The 15,961-nt window shown below is 37.1% G+C and overlaps 1 protein-coding gene across 1 annotated transcript in view; it reads right to left on the reverse strand.

Moving 5' to 3' along the window:
* LOC127969131 (protein bicaudal C homolog 1) overlaps nt 1-15,961 on the reverse strand; it is a 66,956-nt gene that overhangs the window by 19,987 nt on the left and 31,008 nt on the right. The window contains exons 4-9 of the mRNA XM_052570842.1: nt 9,293-9,372; nt 8,533-8,691; nt 7,218-7,271; nt 3,394-3,582; nt 1,001-1,252; nt 142-273 (exon numbers count right to left, since the gene is read on the reverse strand). Coding sequence (XP_052426802.1) covers nt 142-273; nt 1,001-1,252; nt 3,394-3,582; nt 7,218-7,271; nt 8,533-8,691; nt 9,293-9,372 — 866 coding nt within the window. The remainder of the gene's footprint in view (nt 1-141; nt 274-1,000; nt 1,253-3,393; nt 3,583-7,217; nt 7,272-8,532; nt 8,692-9,292; nt 9,373-15,961) is intronic.

Raw genomic sequence — 15,961 nt, forward strand, 5'->3', positions numbered from 1 at the left:
CAAATGGCTCAAAAACAAAAAGTGAGTTCTGAGAAAAGCTCAAAGTGTAACATCTAAAAGTGTCCACCACCATGAGTGATATACTGTATGTTGCATATGTAAGGTCGAGTTTGTTCATGTAAATAGTGTGAGGGTGCTAACCTTGCTGGGTTGCTTGGGTTTGGGTTTGACACTAATGAACACATCAAGCTGTTCCATTAGGGAAGTAATGCACTGCGGTTCCACCTCGATGTCCTCTTTGATATCAAACATCAGCACCAGTGGCAGGCAGCCCTGCGGAAAGCACAAGGGAGAAAGCAAGAAAAAAAGAAGTGAACAAAGATTTTTCTACACCGTTGTAAATCATTCATAGAGTTGAACTTTAAGTGTTTTTAAAGGACTCTGTTGGCCTCTGTCCTAAAGCAGCAAAGCTACAGCTATTCAGCAGTGATCCATCACCTACTTCTCATGTTGAAAAGAAAAACAGCAGCAGGTAATCCAGGCGCAAGGCTTTCATTTACTGGGCCTTGACCTCCTTTTTCCTCTCCCGACACAGCTAACTCAGCAGGCAGTGAAGAAACTGCTACATATGCAGGAAAACTTCTAGAGAAAGCCTGCTATGACAGTCTTATTTGTGAATGCTAAAAATGTCCTTAATGGATCTAAATTGAGCCAGAAACTGTGAATAAATTATTTGTGAGTACTGTCTCTTCCCTCTGCCTCCAGCTGAGTGTTTAAATCTGGACTTGTGGGAACAGACAGGCCGATATCTGTCTCCAGAGAGAACCACAGTGAGGTTGAGGGCTAATTACTCTGTTTTCAGAATGAGAGAATGCTCTACTTGTGTGTTCCTTAAAATAATTATGTTTTTTTTGTTTTTCTGGTCCCCCTGCCTTTGCCAGTTTAATATTCTTCTGTGTTGGTTGGAGACAATTAATTTGAAAAGAACCACCACATAATGAGACAAACCAGAGCCACAAATACTGTTACATGAGAAATAAAGAACTAAATATTGTCTCACCATCAGGTAATGTCGAGCCAGACACACAGAGTCAATGGTTCCCTGCACGTAGACGGTGGATTTCTTCTGTAGGCAGTTGGGGTCTGGGAAGTGGACGTGCGCTCCTGTGCGCTGCATGATGTGCTTGATGTTGCTGCCGTTGCGGCCCATCATGAAGAGGTGGTGCTGGGGCGCGATGTCAAGCTGCGTGCTGACCGTGATGGCGCTGGCCAGGTTGCCCGCGAGGTGCTCCAGTAACACCGCTGTGCCCCTCTGCAATGACACCAGGGTTGGAAATGAATGGGGACTTGGGGGAAAAATGCCATGGAATGAACAAAGCTGCCTCCTAAATTAAATCTAAATCTATTGCAACTGACACAATCAAAATACAATGTGAAAATGAATAAAAAGCGTTGGGAAAACTCATTTCTGACACAGGATAAACATTTTAAAAAGTCGATTACAACTTTTTATCTCACAATTCAGATTTTATTTTTTTCTGCAATTGTGACCGCTAAATTAGTTTTTCTCACAACTTTGAGCTTCTGCATCTCTCATCTTTTATTTCTCAGAATTTATTAATTTCACTATACTTTATTTCTTGCAATTGTTTCATTTCTGACTTTATAACTCGCAATTGCGAGAACTGCGAGATGATAAAAGTCTTCAATTTCTAAGAAAACTGTCACTTTTGTCATATTGTAAGATGTTATCATTTATTATAAATTGTAAGATTATTGTAAGATGTTAACTCATAATATTAAGTTTATAACTTAAAATTACATTTTTAAAATGACAAATTTATAACTTTCAATTGCTAGGTATAAAATCACACGAATTGTGAGACATAAACTCGTAATTGCGAAAAAAAATGTGATATGTTTCAATGTAAAGACTTTTGTTGATCACATTTTTTTGTTAACAGTTTACAGTATTCTAATTGATGGAAGTAATCGCTTAAATTGAAGTATTTGACATAAAAGACAACGCATATACATCTAATCAGGTAATTATAAAAGATGCATTCACAAAGGTAAAAAAAAATGCCTCTGGAAATCAATTCAGGGGACAAATAGTATCCCTTTAATGGAAAAGCTTATTTCCTAACCTGAACAAAAGCATGAATACCTCACAGACTTTTTCAAGCTCACGTCAATCACAACCACCCTGGTTACGATCTTCCAATACGACTGCTGCTTTTGACACTAATGGAGCGTGTTTTAGTAAACAAGAACCTCTCTATGTTCTTGCTTTTCCATCTGGCATATACGACCCTGAAAATGGCCTAGATCTGCGAGTTTATTTCAGCGTGCCATAAAACTTGGCGAAGAGAGGAAAGGCAGAGGGGTCTTTAGGGGTTCCTTTCTTGCTGTGTTCGTTGGCGGTTTTTTGCAACAAACTACTCACTCTGGCTCTCAACACATACCAGGCATAGCCAGTAGCCCACAGGTCAACTCCAGCCCAAGACCCTTCCTCAAGACCAGCGATGGAAGAAGATTCTCTTTGGGAAGAAAAGCAGGCTTCTTCTACACTAGATGCTCAGTCTCAAGTGTTGCCAGCAGTCATTAGCACAACATGAAGAGTTCGGTGCCTCCAGCAATCACCACAGACACACAGAGATCAAAGGCTGTGTAGGTGTATGCTGGAGGATTCACTCTGATCTTCTCTGGAGCTAATGAGGATGTTCTCTTTAGGAGATGAAAATGCTTTGCAAACATATTACCCTATAGGAATATTCCTTTAAAATATATGGTTTCTGCAGGCGTTATGAAAGTAAATGTAATACTTTTTGAAGACCTTTTTAAGACCAAGTCATTATGTTCTCTCAATGTTAATGAGCTGCGAACAATAATTTGCATTTGTACGCGACAAAAAACCAAAATAACTTTATTCAACAATTCTTCTCCTCTGTGTCACCCTTGCACCATTTTGGAGTGTACCACAACACATGCACGATATTTGATCTGCAGGAAAACAACGCATTTGTGTGGTGCTGCTGACGCAGAACAAGCATTGCACATCACCCTGTTTTCATTCAGAGGAAAGCATGGGTGTATAACATGGTAGAAATGTCATTTTTGGGTTAACTATCCCTTTAAAGACGTCTAGGTATTTGTACTGAAAAACAAGACAAAAATACTGAGGAAGATATTAACTTTTGGCAATGCATGCAACATTTTATGCCCTTCTTAAGATTTCTTAAAGTCTTATTTTGTGGAATGGTGAAATAAGACCTTTAAGCCCTTAAAGCCAAGAAACTTGTATGCTCATAGAAATCCATCTGCTTCTCAGATTTTTGCCCTGAAACCCATTAAGTGCTATATTTGAATATGCAAAAACACAAATGAGATCTGAGAGGTGCAGTGGAGGGAAATATGTTATTTTTGACATATGTGAGTGTGTGAGTGTCTCACCTTCACGGCTGCAGCATTATTCTGTGAGCCCCGCACTACTCCTGTTGCTCCATAGAGTCTGGACCTTTGTTTGAAGGCCACAGAGATGTTGTAGGTCTGGGAGATGTGCTGGATGGCAGGAGAGCTGGGGTCAGGGTTCAGCTGTACTATGACTGGCAGCTCGAACATCAACACCAGAGGAAGTAACTCCTGAAAGAAAACCACCAAACCCATCAGTCAATGCAGTCTGAATTACTTATATTGAATTATAGTCATTAAACTGATATCAACTGTGTTATTTCTGCTGCTGACAGGTTAGGATTATGGGTAATTAATCAACAGAACCAATCCAGCTCAAGTGGTTTTTTCTTTTGAAACATTTTACTAGAGTAAACTGGAAACTGATTCAAATCCACGTTTCCCACACAAGCAAAAGCTCAAGATTTTCACTGTGACAAAACTGCATTTAATTGCATTGAATGCACATGTGTAAAATCCTCAAATGTTTAAAAAAAAATCCTCTGCAGTGAATGGGTGCCATCAGAATGAGAGTCCAAACAGCACAAGTTATCCACAACACTCCAGTCCATCGATTAACATGTTTTAAAGTGAACAGCTGCATGTCTGCATTAACAAATTCATCAAGATTTTTTTGACTTCAAACCACTGCTTCCAGCTAAAATAAAAGTCCTCTATCTATAATGATGCACCGTTTTTGGGAGCAGCTGTGGCCTAATGGTTAGAGAGCTGGACTAGTTACCCGAAGGTCGCCGGTTCGAGTCTCGGTGTGAGTGGAATTTGATGTGAGAGTACAACAGGGGATGGACTTTTTCCACTGGAGGAAGCATTATTATGGATATTATGGGCTCATATATTGTCCAGAAGTGATGGTCTACAGTTAAATACCTTTATGGATTTCTTTAGATTTTTTTTGTACTCTCATTCTGACGGCACCCTTTCACTGCAGAGGATCACACTGGTACATTTCCTGCAAATTGTAATTTTTGGTTGAAAGCTTCAAGAATCAACTCAACAAATCAAAAGCTGTGAGCAAGAATCCCATTTCAGGACTATGACCACAGCTGATGAAGAGAGCGACTTTAACTGAAGCACACACACAGTCGACAATTAGCTGCACGTAATGATTTTGACAAAGGGAAACAAAGAAATGTGCACAGGGTGACAACATGGTGTGTGCTTGGCTTTAAATGTAAACAACATGGTTTGCTCTAAATGAATGCTGGCCAAAATTAGAGTTACTGCTAGAAGGCCATTTGGATGCCATTCAAGCCATGAAGTCTTCAGAAACAAAGCGGAATAAGAAAATATTTCCCATCATTCTACTGTGATTTAGGGCCAGCAAACAGTGCCTTACCAAACTGAATTGGTAAACAGATTGAATAGCCAAGCCTTAAAAATGCAGCTCTGATCAGTCCCATATGATGTGGGGGCTCTGCTCACCCTCATATTCCGTACCGGGGGCCAAAAAGAAAGACATTCTCTGCACTTTTAGATGTGGTCAGGACAGACACTCTCCCTTTAGACAAGGAGAGGTTTATTAGGTTCAGCTTTAGCTGGGAGCAGGGCATCCGTCATGGAGCAAGCTTAGGAATTCCAATCATTTATCTTTGTTAATATTCTCATCATTCTTGAGCTATTACAACCATAAGCATGGTTATTTTTTACCAAAGGCTTATGCACTGGTTATGAGCAAAGCTTTCTAAACAAAAAGCTGTGTTTTGTTTTGCTTATTGTTAATAAGGAGTTTGGAGGGGAGCTCTGTATTCTGATCTTTTACAGACAAGAAGTCTGAGCTTTCCTCCGACCTTCTGTAAAATCAATAACTTCTGTATTTGCTCTCTGTTTTCTCAGACAACATGCATCCAAAGAGTCTCAAACACAAACATGCAATACAAACATTTTGCTTGTGGGCCAATGACATGATGTTCAATGTTTGAATACAGCCTTACTATGATGATGTTCATAATATTTTGAATTAATATACATTTTGATAGTTTTTTACAGTAGGACCATAACATAGTGTCCTGATATCACAAATCTTCCTTAAAGGAAAACTCTGTAATCGTTTACTTAACCTTATGTTCCAAAAATTTGACAAAAGCCATTCACGTCAACAGTATTTTTTTCTTTCCCTCCATCCTATGGAAGTCAATGGTTACTGTTCTTCAAAATAATACTTTGTTTGTGTTCAGCAGAAGATCTTTAAGTTTGGAATAATATTTTATTATATATTTTTTTTTACTAATTTGAGATTATTTGACCTTTTTATGACAAGGCAAGGTTAGTTCAAGTTGTAAAATATAATGTGGTGGTGCAACTGCCCGAAATGTATTCATTTTTATTAATTAATTATTTTATGTTATACATAAAAATAATTGAATAAACAAAAAATAATAAATGTATTATTATTTTTAAATAATGATTAAAATGTGTACACTGAAATAAGTTCTTACTTTTTACTTTATTGTTACGCAACAACATTTTTCGATTCATTTATACATTGAAGTTTTTCTTGAAAATGGTAGTACATTTTCTCAAAACCATCACAAATTAAATTAAAATAATAATAAAAAAAGAGGTTGAAATGTTTCCTTTTCTTTATTGTGGACGCAGTTATCCATCATTGACCTTTGTACAACAGAACATTAAATAGATCCAAAAATAAAAATCCTGTCATCATTTATTCGTCATCATATTTGATTTACGCCTCCCTTATAACCTTTTAACTTTTGGTTACCTGGATTTGTATTGGAGGGACAGAAACCTCTCAGGTTTCATAGAAATATGTTAATTTGCATTCTAACGTTACCGCAACAATCTCAGTTGGCCTGAAACTTGACTTGAGGTTAAGTGTGAGACTTATGCTCGTGCTATACCATTCACATGGGTGTAACGGCACAATAAAGCATCGAAACGACTGTGGCTGGAAATCTCTTTTGAAGAGAGAAAAAAGGAAGAAGTGGAGATGATTAGGTGGTCAAAAGAAGAATTCTGGTCATGCGTATGAGGAAGAGAAAACGTGAGGCTGCCCCACTAACATCCTTCCCTCACCCGCAGAACTTTATATGCTTTGGACATGAAAAATGGAGCAGCCTGGTTTTTCAAAAGGTACTCATTTAATACAAATTGCTTCGTGAAACAATAGAGAATGCTTATGATAGTTTCTGGTGTAGAACGTCCTCGAGTTAATTGGGGCTCGGTCTTTATGGCTTTTTGGCTGTGCTCGAATGCTCGGGCTTGTTTTTCTTGGTTTTCTCTGAGGAGGAAGCACGTGCGCGGAGCCCTGGCGCTGGTGAAATCCGAGGAGAGAGTCTGGACGGAGAAAGAGAGCACAGGCGACACCCGGCCAAACAGTCAAGATATCACTCGAGCCGCAGTTTCAAACCAGCTTCAATTGGCACCATGTGTTCCGCATCAAGCCGTTATTAAAGTAAAACTCAAGACCTTCCTACAGCCTTCTAATTCCTCATGTTCTATCCTATTAAAAGGCTTTTGCCTGTAAAGCTTTGTGAAAGGAAGGTTTTTATGCCATTGAATTGGCTATAATGCTTATAAAATACACCAATAGAGGGCAGCGCTTCTGATTCAAGCACCATGTTCTCAACAAGAAACATCCAGAGAAAGATGAATGCTGCTTGTTGTGTTGCCGGGGTGTCCGCTGGGATGCTGAGGAATGTGTCTATCTCATCCAAAAAATAATTTATGTTAACACCCCCTGTACCTGTCAACTTCCTCAAGATGAATAACAGCCTCCTTCTTTTACTTCCTGACTTTATCGCAGAACAACACAGACATTTGGAATCATAGTATGAATGTTTATTTACCCGAATTCTGGCTCTGGCGGCCTCCACTCCTCCTGGCTGGCCGGCTATAGACACCTGCAGAGAAGAAACAAGAAAGTCAGATGTATATTCACAGAGAACAAGTTTTAAGTTATATTTTATTTGTTTTCAACAGAATAGAAGTTCCGTGGATTTTGGAACGACATGAGGCGGAGTAAATTATTTTCTTGTTTTTTTTTTTTTGGGGGGGGGGTTTGCGTGAACTAATCCCTTAAGAATGAAAAATACTCGACTGCCAAGCGTTATCATACGAGCACCACTAGGAGGTGAGGTTTCTTCATTCTGCCCTGGCTGGCTCTCATTCACCTGTCAGCAAGTACCAGCCACTCTGAACCCAACACACGAGCCCACACTGAGGGAGGGCCATGTCATTGCTCAATTTCCACATTCCCCACTTCAATAAGTCTGGAAACATGTCTCGCGTCCAATTATGGCTCAGTCCTTATCCTCCCTTAGGCTGCAGGCAATATGCATACAATCAGAAGCTCAGTGATACATAAACTCATTTTAGAAATCAAAACAGCTCCAGGTCCTGAAATGGAAATTATACTCTTTTTGGGGAATATCTCAAGAAACATGCCCAGGTCATACTTCGACCTAAAATAACAAGCGTACAAACAAATTTATACGTATAAATTACATTATTATGATTATAATAATATTATGTTTGCATATATTCTTCCATTCAAAAGATTTTTTACGGAAATAAATCCTTCAATTGAACATTTTAAAATGATTTCTGAAGGACCGTGTGACACTAAATGCTAAATTAATAATGGTGAAAATTCAGCTTTGCCATCAGAGGAATATGTTACAATTTACAATACACTTAAACAGAAAAAGTTTAAATTCTAATAATATTGAACAACAGTACTGTTTTGTACTGTTTTAAATTGAATGAATGCAGCACAAGAGATTTTTTTTTTATCACCAACCGATTTATTTCGGAAAGTAAAACTAATGAACACTGCGATTATTTACATTTATCATTATCTGTGTGACAGTTAAACATACCTCCATTCTCATTACTGTTGTGATATTTATGCAATTATCTTATGATAATAATAAAAAAAACCACTGTATTTCAGTATACCGAGCATAATAACAATTACATGAAAATAAAATATAAACATACATTATGTAAATTAAAACTTGTGCTTAATTGCTATAAAAAATAACACTGCAATACTAAATATGTTACCAGTCCTAAAAAAAAAGGTGTCATTTTTGTTAATGCACAAACTTCAGCTTTTTCTTGTATTTTTTTCTGAGTAGGCTGGGTAAGTCAGAATCCCACCTGGTTGCTCTTCTCAGCCTGGTTGTTGCGGTTGGAGTCGGGGAAGTGGATGTGACAGCCCGTGTCCTCCATCACCTTCTTGATATTGTTTCCCCCTTTGCCGATGACATGTGAATGCTCGGTGTGTGAGACGTCCATCTTTAGAGTCACGCGATTGCTCTGAGGAAACAATGGTGTTGGATTGTGTTAACTGCGGTTCCATATTCACCTCAGTTCTGAAGGTGCAAATGCTTCAGTTTTAAATACAGGAAACAGATCCTGCTCCTCTGAGCAGCTTTATTAAAGTTGTGACAGATTGAATTAGATCTGTGAGCTAGAGCCAAGTCAGATTTTCATTACATCAAATCTACCGAGAGATGTCAATACACACCATTTCCCATTTCACGTCAAACGTTTGAGGGAAACTACAAAAAACTCTTCAGTTGGCTTTGGTGGATGTTCTGCATCATAAATTACCAGAAGAATGAATATAGTCTGAAATGTTTTATTAGAGAAGAAGTCACAGATGTCAGATGCCCCTGATCCCCCAATGGCTTCGGTCAGCCAATTCTATAATGTGTCTTCTTCCTTTTGCTAATACGATTTAAGCCATGGCTCATTCCTTATAAAGCTGCTGATGTCAAGCTCCACATAGTTGTAAAACCAAACGCATCCAGCTACTACAGCAACCAAGAATGGCAGGGATGATGAATGAGACATTTTTTGAAATGCACAATGACATATCAAATAAGAGTCCCCCAATCTGACTTGACATGCTCACCTTTGTGTCCAGGACAGACATGATCTTCTCCTTGGCCTCCTTCACATTGTCTCTCTTACCACTAACTTTGATATGTGGATCTGAAAGAGAAAAAATATATAATGCATAAGGCATGTCATAAAGTTTATGTGCCTATTTAAAGCATTTTCGAAAAATAATTAGTTAAACAAACAGCTAACTAAGCAGCAAATCAGCATATTAAAATGATTATTTCTGAATGATCATGTGAAGATCAGAGTAATGACGCTGAAAATGCAGCGTTGCATAACAGGAATAAATGAAATTTTCATATATTTAAATAGAAAACAGTTATTTCAAATTGTAATAAATTCTCACATTATTACTGTTTTTGCTTTTTTTTTTTGGTGAGCATAAGAGACTTCTTTCAAAACATTTAGAAAATGTTACTAACCTCAAACCTCTAAACAGTATTAAATGTAAAAAAAACAACGTCACCCAAAATACCTTCAAGTAGTAAGTCAGTTCTGCATAGGCAGTCAGGCAGTTATTATATTCATCATAAACCTTCATCAACGATATGGCCATTTACTCATATAAATTATGTGGTAAGTCCTATCTCACATGAATAATGTTGGGTTCAAGTAGGGCTGGCAGAAAACTGCATATACAGTGCTTCACGGTTAAATAAATCCAGACAATATTTATATCATTCCAGCACTTGCTCATTCTGTCACTGACTTCCGCACCATAAACATCTGTCTCATTGTGCTGCAAAAACCCCCCAAATTCCCCTAAACTAATCCACTTTCCCAACCTTCATGCCAACATGAAGTAGACCTCTGCTTAGTGTCCCACAGAAAGACTTCTGGTAACGGCACAATGTCTGGTCCACTTTAAAACTTTTCCACCCGACAAACGCCCACTTAGACCCACCTTGTTTGCAAAAAAATGTAAGGAATTGTTCCATTTTTATTTGATTGCATTTTTAAAAGATTACCGTATTTTTCGGACTATAAGTCGCACCTGAGTATAAGTCGCATCAGTCCAAAAATACGTCATGATGAGGAAAAAAACATATATAAGTCGCATTTATTTAGAACCAAGCACCAAGAGAAAACATTACCGTCTACAGCCACAAGAGGGCGCTCTATGCTGCTCAGTGGTTGACTACAGGAGCACTGAGCAGCATAGAGCGCCCTCTCGTGGCTGTAATCGGTAATGTTTTCTCTTGGTTCATGTCTCTTAGTTAATTTCTCTTGGTTCATGTCAAATTAATTTAGATAAATAAGTCGCACCTGACTATAAGTCGCAGGACCAGCCAAACTATGAAAAAAAAGTGCGACTTATAGTCCGGAAAATACGGTAATTAAATACGCAGAACACACAGGATTTCAACATTATTTTTAATAGCTTCATAAATTAATACATTGTTAAAGTTTCATGAACTAAGTGGAGAAGATGGGCTTTTTGATTATTTCTTACATTTATTCAAATGTAAAAAAATGTAAGTAAAACTAGTAACATGGGAATAAAAAATAAAACAAATTTTACATTTCATCACAGTTCATTTCATGACCCCACACATGTTTTAGTAACTAGTTTAGAATCTAAAGCAAGCCACAAGACACGCCGAGCCATGTAATTCTCTCTCCGCGAAGGAGGAAGACAAGCACAAGGCTCCAGGTCTAGCGAAACACGTCTGGCTTTCCATGCTATAGCTGCTGTTCCGGTGCTTAAAGGAAGCTTGTGATGAGAGCTTTCAATGCCAGAGGGAATGAGTGGAAAAGCCAGGCTAAATCACTGTCCCACGCAGAAGCGAATCTCTCCACCACAGAATCCTGCAAACACCCATTCGGCCTGACTGGACGGACACTGCGGGAGGAAATCACTCCAGCCCGGCTCCAGCAACATTCCATGAAGCAGAAAACATACCAAGCGTTTATAGCCACTACAGTAAGACTGGCCTTAGTTAAAATTGCATGTAATGTGAACATTTTCTGTGGTGAAACTCAAGTGCTCAATAGAGGTTTTACAGTTTATACTGTGGTGTTAGGGGGAAAACAAGAATATAATCGCATACAAAGGGGTTTGTCCCATGCAAACGCGCCAACTGAGTGTAGTTTAACAGATGTAGGATTACACCCAATGATTAGGTTCGCTCAGCTTCCACGCTGGCAATTATTGTCCACCTCACCAGTTTTGAGAGGCATCCCCTTAAGGGTAGGATTTACAAGAGTGGTGAAAACGTTGAAATGTAATATGTCTATTGCATCTAGAGCGAAACAATGCTGGTGTGGATGGTGTTCAAGGCTGCCACAATGCACCAAACTTTCAAGTTTGTGCATGCAAAGCAAAAATAACCATAACCATAAATCTTTATGCCGTTGGTGCATTTATTGTTATACACATGAGAGAGGGTGGGTTTGTGAAAAGCACAGACAAATTGTTTGGGATTCCTGAGATTTTCATGGAAAAATCTAGGCTTTAACTAGATGTTTTTCGCAGTTTATGACACTAAAGTGAAAAGTTCAACCAAGTTACAATATTTAAACTAAGGTGACTAGATTTCTGAAATTAAAAACTAAATATTGAAATCCCACTTGCTATTATCTATTAGTTAAAAATGAGGCATACCTTTATTGTTTTTGTAGCAAAACACTCTAGCAATTTAACACCATAGTTTCAGTGCGAGGAAAGCATTGTTATGGATTATGGAGTGGCATTTTGGCTAGAAGCAATAGTCTAAAGTTAAAATGCCTTAATGATGGATTTATTTCTTTCAAACATGCAACTATTCTTTTCACGAGATGCTAACAGATGGACTGAAGTGGTGTAGATCATTTGTGGATTATTATGTTTTTCATAGCTGTTTGGACTCTCATTCTGACGGCACCCATTCACTGCAATAATAATAATATTTTTGGTGGGTTGAGCTATTCATTTATGAATGGTGGTACAGAAATCTTAAGAATTTGTAATAAAGTTACACACACACACACACACACACACACACACACACACACACAGCTATATTATGGGGTGGTGTTGGCGCAGTGCATAAGTCACATGCCTTTGGTGTGAGAGACCCGGGTTCGAATCCACTGTGAGACACCAATGTGTCCCTGGGCAAGACACTTAACCCCTAGTTGCTACAGGGGCGTGTGACCTCTGACATGTATAGCAATTGTAAGTCGCTTTGGATAAAAGCATTGGATAAATGGATAAAATGGATAAAAGCGTTGGATAAATGTAAATGTAATATTGTGTGTGGCCAGAATGCTAAGGATATCAGTGAAGAAAGACCGTAATAGTGTAGTTACAGTAACCACTAGCAGACTAGAAAAGCACATCTTCTTTCGCATGCTTTCCTCACACCCTTTGACTAGTGTTTAAATATAGCTCCATCTAAAGATGCTTTGCTGACACACGTCCATCCACAGCTGGCTTTGATATCTGGTGCACTCACAATTGTGGGGGGAGAAACACATCTGTTGAAATACATTTCTTTGAGAGACTAAATCAGTCATTTCCAACAGAGCAGAGGGAATGTGAAAAAGGAGAGAAAATAAACAACCAACAAGCTGGATACACCAAAATCAGTGCATTACACTCATGATTCATCATGCTGAATCACGTGGAAAGAATGGGTTTGACTGCTAATGGCTATAGAAAGCATGATTGTTTGATGATTGGTTTAGGATCCTTTGATTTGTTCTTATAATTTTTCAAGTTAGTGGAGAAGCTGGGTTTAATAGGGAAATGTCTCTTCAGAGAGATGTTTATCCACACAGGGGGTGGCATGAGCTAAATGGAGCATGCTGTTTTGGAGGCCGCAGCGTTTTATGGGCTGCTTGGAAATGCCCACAGTGGATTGTGTCATGTGCTGAGAGACCCGCAAACTGTTGCAGTGCTGCCACTGAGAGTGAAAGCAGCAGTAGTAAAAGACAGCAATAGCAATTAGAACTAAAATACATTCAGGAGAATGTGCATCCTGAGAAGCATGTGTGTTTGAGGAATATACATTAATATCAAAGTCACACACGCACGCACGCACGCACACACGTTTGTTGTTTTTACCATCCCATAGGCGTAATGGTTTTTATACTGTACAAACTGTATATTCTATGGCACTACACCAACCCTACACCTAACCCTGACAGGAAACTTTGTGCTTTTTACTTTCTCAAAAAAAAAAAAAACTCATTCTGTATGATTTATAAGCATTTTGAAAAATGGGGACATGGGTTATGTTCTCATAAGTCACCCTCTCCTTGTAATACCTGTGTCATACTCATGTCATTATACAGAGTCACAAAAACAAGAGCGAGCGCACACACACACACACACACACACACACACGCACACATCCTTTTTTCTTTGCATTGTTTCCTAACATAGCCTTTTAATAAACTATATAATATTTTTGTGACAAATTGTTTATGTTCCTCTATAAGATAAGTGTCTGCCAATTGCATAAATGTAGTAAAAAAAACTTTAAAAAAAGTCCTGCAGCACAATTTTTAAATACTGCAAAGCTATTTTTAATCCTACATTTTTTTTATTTGAACTTTTATTGTAATTTCTATAATTTGTCAATTATTACATGCCTTACAAGTTAAATGCAATGAAATGAAATGAATAAATGAATGCATTCATTTGTAAAGTACACAATAATTTACAAATAATGCATTCAATTACAATAACATTTGACATATGATTTTATCTGAAGACTTACATTATATTAAATATATACATATTTTCATAAGTTCATGCATTCCAAAGGAAATGAACCCATGACCTTGGCGTTGCTAGCATCATGCTGTTAAACTACAGGAAGGCAAATGTAATTTAATATGGATTTATACTTGATTCAATTTAGTTTGAACCCATACTGTGATGATGGGGTTGGGTGTCCACATGCTCGATTCTAATGGAATTCACTAATGGATTTTAGGATTGCTGTACCACTAGGTGGCAGCCTCAAGACTTTCTCTGTCTAAGGAGGAAAGTATCCTTACCATGTTCACCAATTTTTCCAAGAGGCTTCAAGTACAGAAAAATAATATCCTTGCATCCATGTTTTTAAGATTCCACAACATACAGGTTATATAAATCTGCTCCATTCCTTAGCTTTTAAATTTGTGTTCTCATGTGCTTCATAAGTCACGTGATATAGCACATCTGGTGTCACGACATCTTGCACAACAAACAGTGCGAAAACTATTCGCCTCTACTGCTGTGTGTGACCGAACAGATGTTCGTGAGCTAACAAAAACAAAATACATTCACACACTCTGGCTCAATTCAGCATAGTTCACGTGAAAGAGGGAAATTTATTATGGAGGCTAGCAATTAATAACATTTCAAACGACAGTAATTTTTTAATGGAGCTCTGAGGTCACACAGGCCTTTTTGCATGAAGGAAAAGCAGGAAGCTGCTCTGTTTTTCTACTACATAATTTGGATTGCTCCACCATCATCATGAGCAGACAGATGTTGTGGCAGCAACGGAGATGTGATAACATCTTCTTGTGTGAGGGCTGCAACCAAAGAAAGTTTGATGATAATACTGAGACCTTAATGGAGAGGCTCAGACTTTCCTGTGGCCCTCCAAACAGCGAAGAGGCCTCCCAAGTGATTCGGGATGTTTATTGCTGTTGTGTTGCAATAAAGTCCCAGAGAACATACACGTGAGCTTTGAATGTCTCATTATGTAGCAGAACACTGCTGTGTGCTCACTGCAACATTACAACCTCAAATAAACACACACATATTTTTGAAAGGATTAAATAACTTGGCTTTCTGCAGTATTTTGCATCTACCAAATAAAAAGCTTAATAATAATAATAATAATAATTTATACATTTAAATGATTTAAAATAATTTTTGCCACTTTCATTAGCATTTATTGCTCATATATATATATATATATATATATATATATATATATATATATATATATATATATATATATATATATATATATATAAAACATAGAAACAACAAAGTTTCAGTTTTGCTTTTTAAAATATGAAAAATATTTTTTTTTTGTAATCGTGTATTATATAATTATACGATATGATATGATATTTATTATATTCTTATGAAGCAAACATTTCAAATTATAATTTATAAGTTATAACTTATTTCAGGCAAAAGAGTCTGTAGTGGTGTTGAATAGATCATTAAAATAAAATAAAATGAAATAAAATAAAAACTATTGTAATGAAGTCAATACAAAGTATATTGTTTTATGTGTAGTTTGATGTTTAATTTTAAAAAATAAAAAACTAATAAATAAAATAAAAATTAAATAAATGTTAACCTTGGGTATAATAAATACATAATAAGTTAATAAAAATGCGAATGCATGAAATCTTATTTGTTCATGTTTTTCTTTTTTAGTTTATTGCATGTCAAATTAGTAAATACAACTAAGGAACTATTTATAGAACTTCATTATATTATATGATATTATGTTATGTTATGTTATGTTTTACATTATTAATAGTCTCAAAGTATACATTTCTAATTATTTAAAAATCTGCTGTTGACCAAATAATAATACACTAAAATAATAAAAATTAAATAATTATGCCTAATTTGAATATTTTAAAAACAAAGCACAATGCAAAATATATTGCTTAATGTATAATTTGCAAGAATAGCAATGCAATATTATGAAATATAATAATATGTGACCCTGGA

Source organism: Carassius gibelio, chromosome B12 (genome assembly GCF_023724105.1).
Source record: "Carassius gibelio isolate Cgi1373 ecotype wild population from Czech Republic chromosome B12, carGib1.2-hapl.c, whole genome shotgun sequence".
In the NCBI taxonomy this organism is placed as follows: Eukaryota; Metazoa; Chordata; class Actinopteri; order Cypriniformes; family Cyprinidae; genus Carassius; species Carassius gibelio.